At 42.2% G+C, this 14,662-nt stretch overlaps 1 protein-coding gene across 1 annotated transcript; it reads left to right on the top strand.

Moving 5' to 3' along the window:
* The first annotated feature begins 1,147 nt into the window (after positions 1-1,147).
* si:dkey-171c9.3 (uncharacterized) lies at positions 1,148-9,579 on the top strand. The gene is made up of 2 exons (XM_029666415.2): positions 1,148-1,254; positions 7,166-9,579. The coding sequence occupies exons 1-2, from the start codon at positions 1,252-1,254 to the stop codon at positions 8,555-8,557; spliced, it is 1,395 nt and encodes a 464-aa protein (XP_029522275.1). The 5' UTR covers positions 1,148-1,251; the 3' UTR covers positions 8,558-9,579.
* The last annotated feature ends 5,083 nt before the right edge of the window (positions 9,580-14,662 follow it).

Here is a 14,662-nt window from a genome sequence, read left to right as displayed (position 1 = left end):
TGCTCTACATTGCATATTTCTGAAAATATCATTTTAACAGAAATCTGTATATAATGACAAGATGCTCATGTCTCCGCCCTAACAATCGGAGTCATTGTCTCAAAGGTGTGAAGGTAGCACAAGCTTAGGGTCCAAAATAAAACCATAGGAACGTATATGAGCTTATTTTTGCGAGAGTTCTGCTCTGATTTTATCACAGCATTTCTAAACACAGAGGGACAAAATCATCATGAGACAAAATTCTGGGATGGATGGCGAAACAGATCAAGCAGACCAGGCTGCGGATTGGGGTTTGAGAAGTCAAAGAGATTCCTTTGTTGTTCATTTTCTCAAAATCTAAAGCCTCAACATAGATTCGAGCCAATGTCTTAAGTAGCTGAACATGTTTTCTTCAAAAACAACTTCATATCGAAGGAGTGCCTTTGATTTTACGGCCTGCACAACGACCGTGAGACTCAATGCCGTGTTTCTGCGCATGAGCTTAGCTAGTCAATGTCGCCATGATATCCCCTACAACAAGCATTACCTGGTGATTTTGCCAAGACAGCCAGATATTTACCTACACAGCACCCTTAACCTTTTTTTAACTGACTACATTTTTTGTTGATTAAATCTGACTTTATAAGTATAATGAGTAATCCAGGAATGTCATGAGTTAATTGACATGAGAAAACTCTAAATTACTTCGGACAAGCTCCACTCTTTTGGAAAGGCAGTTTCAACCTATATTCATACTGTACTGTCTTTGTTTTGACCTATAAATACAATTAAACCGTTTCACTATTGAACAGTTTTAATTTATGTGAGTGTGCAGGAGGCACGTTCCAAATGAGGTTAGCAAGCTAAATCTAGCTCGTTTACAACAGACAAAAAGTTCACGCAAATATATTTTTTTACTGTTGAAGCACTCCTATTTGAAAGTCAAATTCATATTACAAAAAGTCCCTAGGGTTCTTTTAACCAATTGGCGGGCCTAGTCCTATTTTCATGTGCAATAATTATTTTGCATTAGAATGAAATGGTGACATAAATTACAACACTCTCTATAACCATTTGACCTTTTAATATCTCGCTCTCTCTCTCTCTCTCTCTCTCTCTCTCTCTCTCATATTTCCGTCTCATATTACACACACAGGAAGTGAGTATATGCTCATAACAGTATATCTATTTCCTCATCATGGCCATTTGCATCTCAGCTACAGCAAACCTGTCATGTCTTCTCCTGCCTGACGCTTCTTTCGCAGATAGAAAATGGTGAGTAGCCTACATGCCTAAAAAGGTTTCTTTACTATCTTTACTGTATCTTCTCTAGAACTAGTCTCTTCTCCAATCTCTTAATTTATTTATCCTTTATTTCTAGAAATCATATGCAGTCAGGTCCATCATTTTTTGCACCCTTGATAAAGATAAGCAAAAAGACAGTATAAAAGAAATACAAATACTGAGTTATATTGCATGCTCAGAAAAAGGAAATCATATTATTTCATGCTAATACAATTTCTCAAATAAAGATATTTTTCTTAACAAGTAATACAACGTTTTAAAAAGTAATACAAATTATTGGCAGCCCTGTTTTCAATAGCAGTCTTCAATGGCGAGGATAATGACACTGAGCCTTTTTCTAAAAATGTTTTATGAGATTGGAGAACACGTTGGGAGGGATCTTAGACCATTCCTCCATACAGAATCTTTCCAGATCCTTAATATCCTTTGTCAGCTATTATGGACTGCCCTTTTCAATTCAAAACCGCATTTTAAATGGGGTCAATTCACGAGACTGAAAGGTTGATTTTGTGGTCAATTAACATTTTTGGGGGCGGATTTTGATTAGTGCTTGCGGTTATTGCTTTACTGGAAGATCCACTAGCGGCCAGGTGTCAGCCTCCTGGCAGAGGTAACCAGCTTTTTGGCTAAAATGTCCTGGTACTTGGTAAAGTTCATGATGCTGTTGACCTTAGCAAGGGCCTCAGGACCAGTGGAAGTAAAATAGACCAATAACATCAAAAGATCAACCACCATATTTCTGCATATGCTTCTGTTTTTCAATACCAAACCCACAACTGGTGTGCGTGGCAAAATAGCTCTATGTTCATGTCATTTGACCATAGCACCGGTTCCAATCCAAGTGCCAATGCCGTTTTTCAAACTGCAGACGGTGCTATAGTTAGATGACATGAAAATAGAGCTCGTTGGCAAAAAATATATAAATTAAATAAGCAAATGCACAAAATGACCTCAAATTTACGGTAAAATATGATGGTGCATCTGATGTTATGGGGATATTTTGCTTCCACTGATCCTGTGGCCCTTGTTAAGGTCAACGGCATAATTAACTTTACGAAGTACTTTACTTTTTAAACAAAATATTCTATTAGGATAAAATCAAAAAATATTTTAAAACATTTGGAGCATGCAAGATATTTGGCACCCTATTCTGTACATGGTGCATTACTTTTTAACAGGGCCTGTAGGACTCTGGTCAGAAGTAATGCACTACATAGGAAATAAGGTGCCATTTGGGGAGAAGCATGTGTCTACGTCCTCGTGTCTGAATAGTCAAAGAGATATCCCTGTCTGTCTGATTGGTTCCACATTACTTCGCTCTGCATCTGCTCTGTCTGCGTAAGACTTTGGTCAAAAGTAGTGAAATATAGGGAATAGGGAGCCATTTGGGGCTGACATTCACCCTTCTGAACAGAACTGATTATTATTACTAAAACGTCATACTGTATCTGGAGACTGTAATTGTTTCGTAAAAATATACCCCTGTTTTCTTATAGCATCATTTATGTTTGGTAGGCAGAGCCATGTGTTTTAGCCTTGGATAATAAACTATAATCGCACGCACACAGATACACACACACACAGAACACACACACATAGTGGTGGTCAGTGCTGTTTAAGATTAGGGAGGACAATTTGTATGTTTTATGAGCATGGCCTTATTTCTATTACAGCATATTGGATGACTGTCATTCATGTTCCATTCACCCAGTTCAATGTAACATCACTAGGTTTATGCTACTATATGATACTCATGAGGTTGCTACAACCTAGTCTATGAATAAAAAGTTAGAATGTAGGTGCACACAGGTTGAGAGAAAATATTGAGGTGACAAACAGTGACACATGGACAGACAGCAACACATTCAATACCGCCTTGCACCTCTTGACTGCATCAAGCTGATCTAGGGTGTAATCATTAGTCCAAAAGTTGAAAATGAGAGTTTATATTGGACAAAGTCAGGTATGTTTATCCCCTTTTCATTCCGTTTGCTTCCGTTTAAGAAACGTTTTTTTAACAGAATCGGCGGAACAAATACACCCCTGGTCACACGTAAACACAGTTCACATTCATAGCAGCCACCTTGTATTCCTTCTCACATCTATGCACTCTCCTCCTACATTTACATTTACATTTAAGTCATTTAGCAGACGCTCTTATCCAGAGCGACTTACAAATTGGTGCGTTCACCTTAAGACATCCAGTGGAACAGCCACTTTACAATAGTGCATCTAAATCTTTTAAGGGGGTGAGAAGGATTACTTTATCCTATCCTAGGTATTCCTGAAAGAGGTGGGGTTTCAGGTGTCTCCGGAAGGTGGTGATTGACTCCGCTGTCCTGGCGTCGTGAGGGAGTTTGTTCCACCATTGGGGGGCCAGAGCAGCGAACAGTTTTGACTGGGATGCGCAGGAACTGTACTTCCTCAGTGGTAGGGAGGCGAGCAGGCCAGAGGTGGATGAACGCAGTGCCCTTGTTTGGGTGTAGGGCCTGATCAGAGCCTGGAGGTACTGAGGTGCCGTTCCCCTCACAGCTCCGTAGGCAAGCACCATGGTCTTGTAGCGGATGCGAGCTTCAACTGGAAGCCAGTGGAGAGAGCGGAGGAGCGGGGTGACGTGAGAGAACTTGGGAAGGTTGAACACCAGACGGGCTGCGGCGTTCTGGATGAGTTGTAGGGGTTTAATGGCACAGGCAGGGAGCCCAGCCAACAGCGAGTTGCAGTAATCCAGACGGGAGATGACAAGTGCCTGGATTAGGACCTGCGCCGCTTCCTGTGTGAGGCAGGGTCGTACTCTGCGGATGTTGTAGAGCATGAACCTACAAGAACGGGCCACCGCCTTGATGTTAGTTGAGAACGACAGGGTGTTGTCCAGGATCACGCCAAGGTTCTTAGCGCTCTGGGAGGAGGACACAATGGAGTTGTCAACCGTGATGGCGAGATCATGGAATGGGCAGTCCTTCCCCGGGAGGAGGAGCAGCTCCGTCTTGCCGAGGTTCAGCTTGAGGTGGTGATCCGTCATCCACACTGATATGTCTGCCAGACATGCAGAGATGCGATTCGCCACCTGGTCATCAGAAGGGGGAAAGGAGAAGATTAATTGTGTGTCGTCTGCATAGCAATGATAGGAGAGACCATGTGAGGTTATGACAGAGCCAAGTGACTTGGTGTATAGCGAGAATAGGAGAGGGCCTAGAACAGAGCCCTGGGGGACGCCAGTGGTGATGGTCTCACCCTTTCCCTTCATTTGTGGACTTCACTGCACAACACATCCGCTCTGTGATCAAGAAAAAAAAACTTTCCAAGCCAAACCATATCATAACTGCTAAACACAGCCTACATCGTTGTCACTATATTAGCTAAAGTAACGTTATAGTCAGCATAGCTAATAGGACTAACGAGTTAGTAAACCCACTACAATCATGCACTAACTTTACAGTGCATAGTCAGTTAGCAGTTTAGCAGTTACACATGCAGGCCCCGTTGGCAATACAATTGTAAAACCAAAAACGTACCTTTACTTGGAAAATTCCCAGTGTTTTGTTGGATAGTCAAAGCCAGCTAGCTAACATAGCATTCCTCTCGTTAAGCAGAGTGTTTTGAGTATGCTAAACTATCTAGCTGCATTTGCTAGATAAGTAAGTGAAACAGAAACTGAAAAGAAATGACAATCTTTCTCTTGCTTCTCCTTCATTTAAAAAAAATGTATTTGTTCAAATCTCCAAGTATTGTCTTTCTCTCTCTTTAAGTCAACTACTCACCACATGTTATGCACTGCAGTGCTAGCTTGCAGTAGCTTATGGTTTCAGTACTAGATTCGTGGGGCTCCCGAGTGGTGCATCGGTCTAAGGCACTGCATCTCAGTGCTAGAGACGTCACTACAGACCGGGGTTTGATTCCAGGCTGTATCACAATTGGCCGTGATTAGGAGTTTCATTGGGCGGTGCACAATTGGCCCAGCGCCGTCCAGGGTAGGCTGTCATTGTAAATAGCACTTTGTTCTTAACTGACTTGCCTAGTTCAATAAAGGTTAAGTAAAATAATATAAAAAATGCATTCTCTGATCCCTTGATTGTGTGAACAACATGTCAGTTCATGCTGCAAGGGCTCTCATATCTTGGAGGACATCCTCCAGAAGTTGTCATAATTACTGTGTAAGTTATGGAAGGGGATGAGATCCTAGGTTTTGTATTGAAGTCAATGTACCAAGAGGAGGACGGAAGCTAGCTCTCCTCCGGCTACACCATGGTGCTACCCTATGGACTGCTGTTGAGGCTACTGTAGACCTTCATTGCAAAACAGTGTGTGTTTAAATAATATTTAGTATAGTTTATCTAAAAATGATACATTTTTATTTTTATGAAATTCATTGAGGAGGATGGGTCCTCCCCTTCCTCCTCTGAGGAGCCTCCCCTGCACACACATTCAAACCAAATACATTTCACATGTGGATACAGTTATCCATTAGAACACCCTGACACACTGTTGCCACTGTGAACTATCCTTTATTGAGCTGTATTACATCTGTGAAATTATCCAACACACACACACACACTTCCATCATCTATCAAAACACATCCTGGGTTTCAGGTCAGTTCTCTGTAATAACATAGACAGGAATAAACGCCTTGACTTTGTGCCAGTTCAATTATGTGTTATAGACATGCTCTGGCAGTGAGAAAGCCAATAACGTTTTAATAGTTTTTTTTGTAATTGTAAGTGAAGGTAAGTGTTGTGAAATGTTTCCTAGTACTCATAGTTATCTAAATGTACTTGGTGATGATGTGAAGCTTAAAATGGCAATCAAATTTCCCAAGTTTGGGATAATAAAGGTCTTCTAGTCTAACTTTGTACGTCTTTTTTCTCACTTTCTTGTAGTAGCCTAATATTGTAGAGCATGCAAAGGCAGAGAGAGTAGGTATTGGCTTTACAATGTATCATAGAAGCTCTTATAAAGTCAGACATTCAACCACAGTAAAAGACTGAAGAACAAAGTCAAACGGTTTCTCTTTCATCTCTGATCTAAATAAAACTGCAATTCCTGTCAGTCTGTCATGTGACCCACTGACTTCCTGGAACCTTGACAGCTGTGGTGATTGGCAGGCTCGCTGTGTGTTTCCAACCTCTGTCTTTTTCACGCACAACACGCATACACACACACTGGCTGTGGTTTCCGACCACTGACTTTTCCCAACCCTACTGTAGTCTGTGACGTTAGAAACACAGGAACACACAGACAACATAAACTTTAACTTGAACAGTGGTGGAAAAAGTATCCAATTGTCATACTTGAGTAAAAGTAAAGATACCTTAATAGAAAATGACTCAAGCAAAAGTGAAAATCACCCGGTGAAAGTAAGGATCATTTCAAATTGCTTCTTAAGCAAACCAAACAACAAAATGTTTTTCTTTTTTTTTTAAATCTACAGATAGCCAGGGGCATACTCCAACACAATTTACAAATTAAGCATTTGTGTTTAGTGTGTCCGCCAGATTAAAAGGCAGTAGGGATGTCCATGGATGTTCTCTTGATAAGTGTGTGAATTGGACCATTTTCCTGTCCCGCTAAGGAATCAAAATGAGTACTTTTGTGTGTCAGGGAAAATATATGGAGTAAAAAGTACATTATTTTATTTAGGAATGTAGTGAAGTAAAAGTAGTCAAAAATATAATTAGTCAACTAAACTACAGATACCCCCAAAAACTACTTAAGTAGTACTTTAAAGTGTTTTTACTTTAATACTTTACCCCCCTGAACTTGAAGTCAAAATAAAAAAAAATAAAAACAATGTAACTGTGTACCACAATACAGCTCTTAGCTCTCAAATGTGTACAATAAACTCAAACTAAATGTGTCTTTTGGATTTTTATTTTGTATTACTAGGTTCCAATGGAGGTATTGAATGGGGTCCAAAAAGTTCCAGAACCCAGTCCAGAAAGTGTGAGCCTGAAGGTTCTAGATCCCAGCCCAGACAATGAAAGAACCATTCACGGTTTCGCCCACACCATGGCTGAAGACATAATATACTCAGCTACATATGAGTCCTCATCCGGGTGTCCTCCAGTCCAGGAGAGACTGGCTGAGAAGTTAGCCTCTCTGGCCATCACAGCTGCCTTGAAGGAAGCAATTAGAAGTGAGATCTTTTTGTCTAATACAAGATCTTGGTCATTTTCCAACCCCAGCCCATCCTCAGATAGAAGGGAGCAGGGACTACACAATACAAGACATGGGGAGGTTCATATGCACACAGAGATGAGTGGCAATGGTGAGAAACCTCAATATAACCCCAATGTGACCATCAAGTCCCACAGCTCTGGATCATCCACCTCCACTTCACAACCCTCCAAACACACCCACTCCTACTGCTCCTTCTTACCCCAGTCGGGGCTTCCTACAGTGGGATCACTGGACTACCCAGATGCCCCCCCAACCACCCCTCTTTTCCCAGAGATGGTCCAGAGCAGGGCTAGCTTTACCCAAAAACTAAAGGGGGGTTTGGCTAAAGAGTTCCTCCCCTCTCCCCCTCCCCCTACCCCTAAGGAAAAGCACAGAGAGGGGGGGCTCGCATTGGAGACTGTGGGGGAGGTCGAGGACACCCGGGAGGGGGAGGATTTCATTGGGCGTCTGTTGAGCTCTCTTTCTCTGGAGTGTTCTGAGAGAGAGGAAGTTTGGAAAGAAGAGGAAGAGTTTGATTTACCAACAGGTATTTTGATGGACGGTTATGAAGAGCGAGGACCCCACGGAAGGAGAGCCAAGCTGATGGCATATGTGGATGCACTATATGTGGATGCACTCTCTGATGAGATCACCACCTGGATGACAAATAACATGACAAATATTGACGGCCTCTCTCTGATATGTGATCAAATGGTTGATCAAATCATCACATCCTCCATGAGTGAGGTGAGGCTGAGGAAGTACGTTGGAAGGCTGGTCTCAGATGCACTCTCCATGGGATGGGAAGAGCAGAAGGCAGCCTCTCTCCATGACTCCCTGGTTCTCCGGCAGGAGCAGATAGGGAGAAGGGAACCAAACCCAATGGACCAAGGGGCTCATCTAATTGTCTATCCCTATCCAACCAATCCCAACCAGTCATCCAGCATCCAACTTTGCTCACCCAAAACTAATGAGATGGATCTGGATCTGACCACTAACACAGCCCACCCTCCAGCCCACTCGCCAACCTCTGTAATCAGTCAATCCTATGCTGAAGACTTGGCCCGAGCTGTGGTGAGGTGTTGTGTAATGGAAGCCTCCAGGAAGCAGTGTATGTAGCTCTCCAGGGTTGCATCCCAAATTACACCCTAATCCCTGTATGGTGGACTACTTTTGACCAGATCTCTAGTCAAAAAAAATGCACCATATAGGGAATATGTGTAGTTTTCCAGGCTGGTTGGACTGTGTTGGACGGCCTGGTGGTAAAAAAGAAACTAACTGACCCCAAGAGGGCGACATTAGAGTAATAGACAGCTCCTGAACAAAGTGTTGGAGATGGAAAAGAGTTGGTAATGTCAAAATTGATGAGCTTGATATACGACACAACCTTAACACACAATTATGATTAGGTTTGTTACATGAGCTATAGACCTAATTAAGAATGGTCTTTAAATTTGCTAACTTCTGATGATATTGCCACAAGGTTGGAGTTAGTGGTCAAAATGACATGCTAGTATTGTCAGAACCAATGAGGTTGATGTACATGGGCTATAACCTAAATCCAACATGAAGAATGCATTGTTTATGTATAATTGCTTACTGACAATATGCCACAAGGTTAGAGTTAGTGGTCAGACAATGTTGTTGTGCACTTGAACCTGAACTGTAACTTTAACTGAAAGAGAAAATTGACAATATTTGCCTCTTCATTAATTCACATAGAAGTAGTCCATTTCACCCCCTTCAACACGCATACTATAAACAGACCAATCTCATCTCGTCTCCTCTTATTATCTTTGGTTGATGAAAAAAAACAAGCATGGTGGAGCATACAAACTACCCATCATCGGATTACTTTCGATATCTAGAAAGTGTTTTACTCAATTATTTCGCTCACCAATGATGTGATTAATTATAAATAGTAATTGCTATTAGCTCATTCATATTGTAGTTTCTGTAAGCCGAGAGTTATAAAAATATGACCGCTTGTAATATATAAATCTTTCCTCAGATAGCGCTAGGACAAATGTAGTTTACATTTTTCCGGTTTGGATGATTGTGTTATGCTGTAGTTACTTCTGTGAATGTCTGAATATTGCATCCAAAAATAAACTGGTCCCATTCTGGACATAACTTTGTAAGGACTCTGTTTGTGCAAATTGTTTCTGAAAAAACTGTGGCCAGCTCAAATTCTGATCGTTCAATTTTGAATGACGCAACATTCTAAATACGTGTTCTAATCCCAACGTTTTGATTGTATGCTACAGGGACCGCTGGAAAGGTTAATAACATTAAATACAAAATGCTTAATAAATATGTGACTGTTGAATTGTATGAGTCAGTGCCTGGGCCCAAGCACGTACTGGGCCCAAATATACTGTATTATAATACATGTTTTATCCAAACACAGGAGCACGCTCTCAATGTTCAAAATACACCAAAGAGAATAATCTAGCCACAGAGGGTCAAAAATAACTGTGGATTAAGTTTTATTACAAGCACATACAGGTATCTGCCAAAATTAAGAAAACAACATAAAGTGTCCTAAAAGGGTGTTGCGCCACAACAAGCTGCCAGAACACTTTCAATGCACCTTAGCATAGATTCTACTAGTGGTTTTAAGCCACTAGTAAAAAATAACCCCACTTCCATAAAAAAAAGAAGCCCCCTGGCTTATGATTTCTTAACCCGGCCCTGGGAGAGAGTGGGAGTAAGGATGAGGTCAGTGTGTGTGCTTTTTTCTCTCTTTTGAGCTTGTGTTTGGGTGTTTGTGTGTGTGTGTGTGTGTGTGTGTGTGTGTGTGTGTGTGTGTGTGTGTGTGTGTATGTATTTGGGTGGAGAAAGGGAGGCATATTGAGACTACAAGTAAATTCTGACTAAAACAAGTGATTTTAGTGTGAAACCTACGAACAAGCAAGATTTCTGGCTCTCACAGACCTGTAACTTCTTCTTTAAGAGGCTCCTCTGTCCTCCACTCGTTACCTGTATTAATGGCACCTGTTTGAACTTGTTATCAGTATAAAAGACACCTGTCCACAACCTCAAACAGTCACACTCCAAACTCCACTATGGCCAATACCAAAGAGCTGTCAAAGGACACCAGAAACAAAATTGTAGACCTGCATCAGGCTGAGAAGACTGAATCTGCAATAGGTAAGCAGCTTGGTTTGAAGAAATCAACTGTGGGAGCAATTATTAGGAAATGGAAGACATACAAGACCACTGATAATCTCCCTCGATCTGGGGCTCCACGCAAGATCTCACCCTGTGGGGTCAAAATGATCACAAGAACGGTGAGCAAAAATCCCAGAACCACACGGGGGGACCTAGTGAATGACCTGCAGAGAGCTGGGACCAAAGTAACAAAGCCTACCATCAGTAACACACTACGCCGCCAGAGACTCAAATCCTGCAGTGCCAGACGTGTCGCCCTGCTTAAGCCAGTACATGTCCAGACCCGTCTGAAGTTTGCTAGAAAGAATTTGGATGATCCAGAAGAAGACTGGGAGAATGTCATATGGTCAGATGAAACCAAAATATAACTTTTTGGTAAAAACTGAACTCGTCGTGTTTGGAGGACAAAGAATGCTGAGTTGCATCCAAAGAACACCATACCTACTGTGCATGGGAGTGGAAACATCATGCTTTGGGGCTGTTTTTCTGTGGGACCAGGACGACTGATCCGTGTAATGGAAAGAATGAATGGGGCCATGTATCGTGAGATTTTGAGTGAAAACCTCCTTCCATCAGCAAGGGCATTGAAGATGAAACGTGGCTGGGTCTTTCAGCATGACAATGATTCCAAACACACCGCCCGGGCAACGAAGGAGTGGCTTCGTAAGAAGCATTTCAAGGTCCTGGAGTGGCCTAGCCAGTCTCCAGATCTCAACCCCATAGACAATCTTTGGAGGGAGTTGAAAGTCTGTGTTGCCCAGCAACAGCCCCAAAACATCACTGCTCTAGAGGAGATCTGCATGGAGGAATGGGCCAAAATACCAGCAACAGTGTGTGAAAACCTTGTGAAGACTTACAGAAAACGTTTGACCTCTGTGATTGCCAACAAAGGGTATATAACAAAGTATTGAGATAAACTTTTGTTATTGACCAAAGACTTATTTTCCACCATAATTTGCAAATAAATTCATTAAAAATCCTACAATGTGATTTTCTGGATTTTTTTTCTTCTCATTTTGTCTGTCATAGTTGCAGTGTACCCATGATGAACATTACAGGCCTCATCTTTTTAAGTGGGAGAACTTGCACAATTGGTGGCTGACTAAATACTTTTTTGCCCCACTGTATATTTGCATCTGGGACAGAGTAGGAGGCAGTTCACTCTGGGCACGCTATTCATCTAAATGTGAAAATGCTGCCCCCAATCCCAAAAAGGTTAACAGTCTGATGTGTTTCAGTCTCTCGGTCCAAGCTTTGATGCACCTGTACTGACCTCGCCTTCTGGATGATAGCGGGGTGAACATGCAGTGGCTCAGGTGGTTGTTGTCCTTGATGATCGTTTTGGCCTTCCTGTGACATCAGGTGCTGTAGGTGTAGTTTGTCCCCGGTGATGCGTTGGGCAGACCGCACCAGCCTCTGGAGAGCCCTGCAGTTGTATGCGGTGCAGTTGCCTTACCAGGCAATGATACAGCCCGACAGAATACTCTCAATTGTGCATCTGTAAAATTTTGTGAGGGTTTTCGGTGATAAACCAAATTTTTTTCAGCCACCTGTGGTTGAAGAGGCGCTGTAGCGCAAAGTAAAAGAACCAGACACTTATCTATCGTCATTTAAGAGAAATCGTACAATGTCAAATTGGTGATGTTCAAAAATAGTTAGTTTTTTAAACAGTTACAGATCCAGTTGCAGCGTGTTCATACGAATCTTTTTAAAGTGTGCTTCGGAGCTCTGCGAGATTTCTGTGATTTTTCTGAAATAACACACACTCACTAAAACCCTCCGTAAATAAGTCAGTTCTTAACGTAAAGACCTAAAACAAAAAATTCTATAATTGCCTACCCCAAGGAGGATATGTGTTCACTTTCAGTTTCCTGTGAAAACCGGAAGTGCCTTAAAATGGTGTCATAGGTGCTGTTTCGAAGGGTTAAAAAGGTGAAGCCTATGTGGGTTATGAGTGCCTTAGGGTTATGAGTGTATTCAATGACAGTCCATCAGGACACTATGAGGTCTACCTGTGTCGTTTCTAAGCTTCCTGAAGCAAATGGAAGTGGTTAAAATCACCCTAAAAGTTTTTTTACATAACCAACCAGCAGTTTGTGATAAATAGTGCATTCAACCCTGTGTAAATCGGTCAGTTCTTAACGTAAACACTTAAACCTTGGGATTCTGTAAAGGCATACCCCAATCAGGATATGTGTTTCCTTATAGCTTCCTGTGCCAGCCGGAAGTGCCTTAAATGGTGTCATATGGGCTGTTTCAAAGGGTTAAAAAGGTCAGATCTTTTCCAAACTTCATATGTGCGATTAGGCAACCCTCATGAACTGTAAATCAGTCATGTCTCCCATAAAATTTCCAAGAAAAACTAAATCACACACACAGCTTGGAAGGAGGGACACATTGGGGTGCATAGAGACAGACAGTGCCTGCAATAGTTAACTTTGTTCGAACTATTAAAGAACCGTCAGACCTAGAGTTCTGAAACTTTAGAAACCTGTTCTAGAGCTCAGGTCGATAGTGTGTGGTGAGTTATGTGGCTCTAGAAGGTTCTCGGACCGAGAAACAGCCTCATACATTTGCAATAACTTCAATTCATTTTTACATCACAAAAATGCCGACATTTAGAAATGTCCCAGAGTTGCAAGACTAGGTGCATTGCGACCGCCTCGTCCCATATAGATGGACACCAACGTTTCTGTCTGATAGCTCATTCAAGGACCCTGTAGCAAGTCATGGTAAAAAGTGGATTTTCAGCACCAGTTAAGGTCTTGCTCGGGCACCAAATGACCTATCGAGCCAAAACGTGGGATTCGGGGTTGCCTCAGCTAGGCCTACACATAATGTCAGAACTGGACCCGCAGTTAGATCGTAACTACGTGTTTTACGTTTTTATTATGGTTTGAACAGAAGGCGTTGTGAATTTTGGGCCAGCTCTGAAGTATGTGACAGTTGGCTTCTAAATGAGTTGGAAAAAGTGGGTGTGGTGTCAGTTTGTATCAGAATGATATCTAATTGACTGATGGACAGTGACTTGCTTGTGACTATTGTCTATTTGCAATATGTTTAAACAGTGAGGTACCATCACCAAAGTGACATTCTGAAATCAACCCCAACGAGCGATGGAGAGGAACCAGAATCACTGCCCAGCCATCCCGAGTTCATCGGGCCAGTCAATTTCGCATTCCAAATTCGTGATGGTAAATGCCCATTGAAGCATATTGCAAATGCACGTGCATTTGCAAGAAAACAATTGGTAACACACTATGCCGTGAAGGACTGAAATCCTGCAGCCCCCGCAAGGTCCCCTTGCTCAAGAAAGCACATATACATGCCCATCTGAAGTTTGCCAATGAACATCTGAATGATTCAGAGGACAACTGGGTGAAAGTGTTGTGGTCAGATGAGACCAAAATGGAGCTCTTTAGCATCACCTCAACTTGCCATGTTTGGAGGAGGAGGAATGCTGCCTATGACCCCAAGAACACCATCCCCACCGTAAAACATGGAGGTGGTAACATTATGCTTTGGTGGTGTTTTTCTGCTAAGGGGACAGGACAACTTCACCGCATCAAAGGGACGATGGACGGGACCATGTACCGTCCAATCTTGGGTGAGAACCTCCTTCCCTCAGCCAGGGCATTGAAAATGGTTTGTGGATGGGTATTCCAGCATGACAATGACCCAAAACACACGGCCAAGGCAACAAAGGACTGGCTCAAGAAGAAGCACATTAAGGTCCTGGAGTGGCCTAGCCAGTCTCCAGACCGTAATCCCATAGAAAATCTATGGAGGGAGCTGAAGGTTCGAGTTGCCAAACGTCAGCCTCGAAACCTTAATGACTTGGAGAAGATCTGCAAAGAGGAGTGGGACAAAATCCCTCCTGAGATTACAAGCAACATCTGAGGGTTTTGCCACCAAGTACTAAGTCATGTTTTGCAGAGGGGTCAAATACTTATTTCCCTCATTAAAATGCAAATCAATTTATAACATTTTTGACATGCGTTTTTCTGGATTTTTTTGTTGTTATTCTGTCTCTCACTGTTCAAATAAACC

This window comes from Oncorhynchus nerka, linkage group LG8 (assembly GCF_034236695.1).
Source record: "Oncorhynchus nerka isolate Pitt River linkage group LG8, Oner_Uvic_2.0, whole genome shotgun sequence".
Taxonomy (NCBI): domain Eukaryota; kingdom Metazoa; phylum Chordata; class Actinopteri; order Salmoniformes; family Salmonidae; genus Oncorhynchus; species Oncorhynchus nerka.
This window is presented reverse-complemented; position numbering and strand designations above follow the sequence as displayed.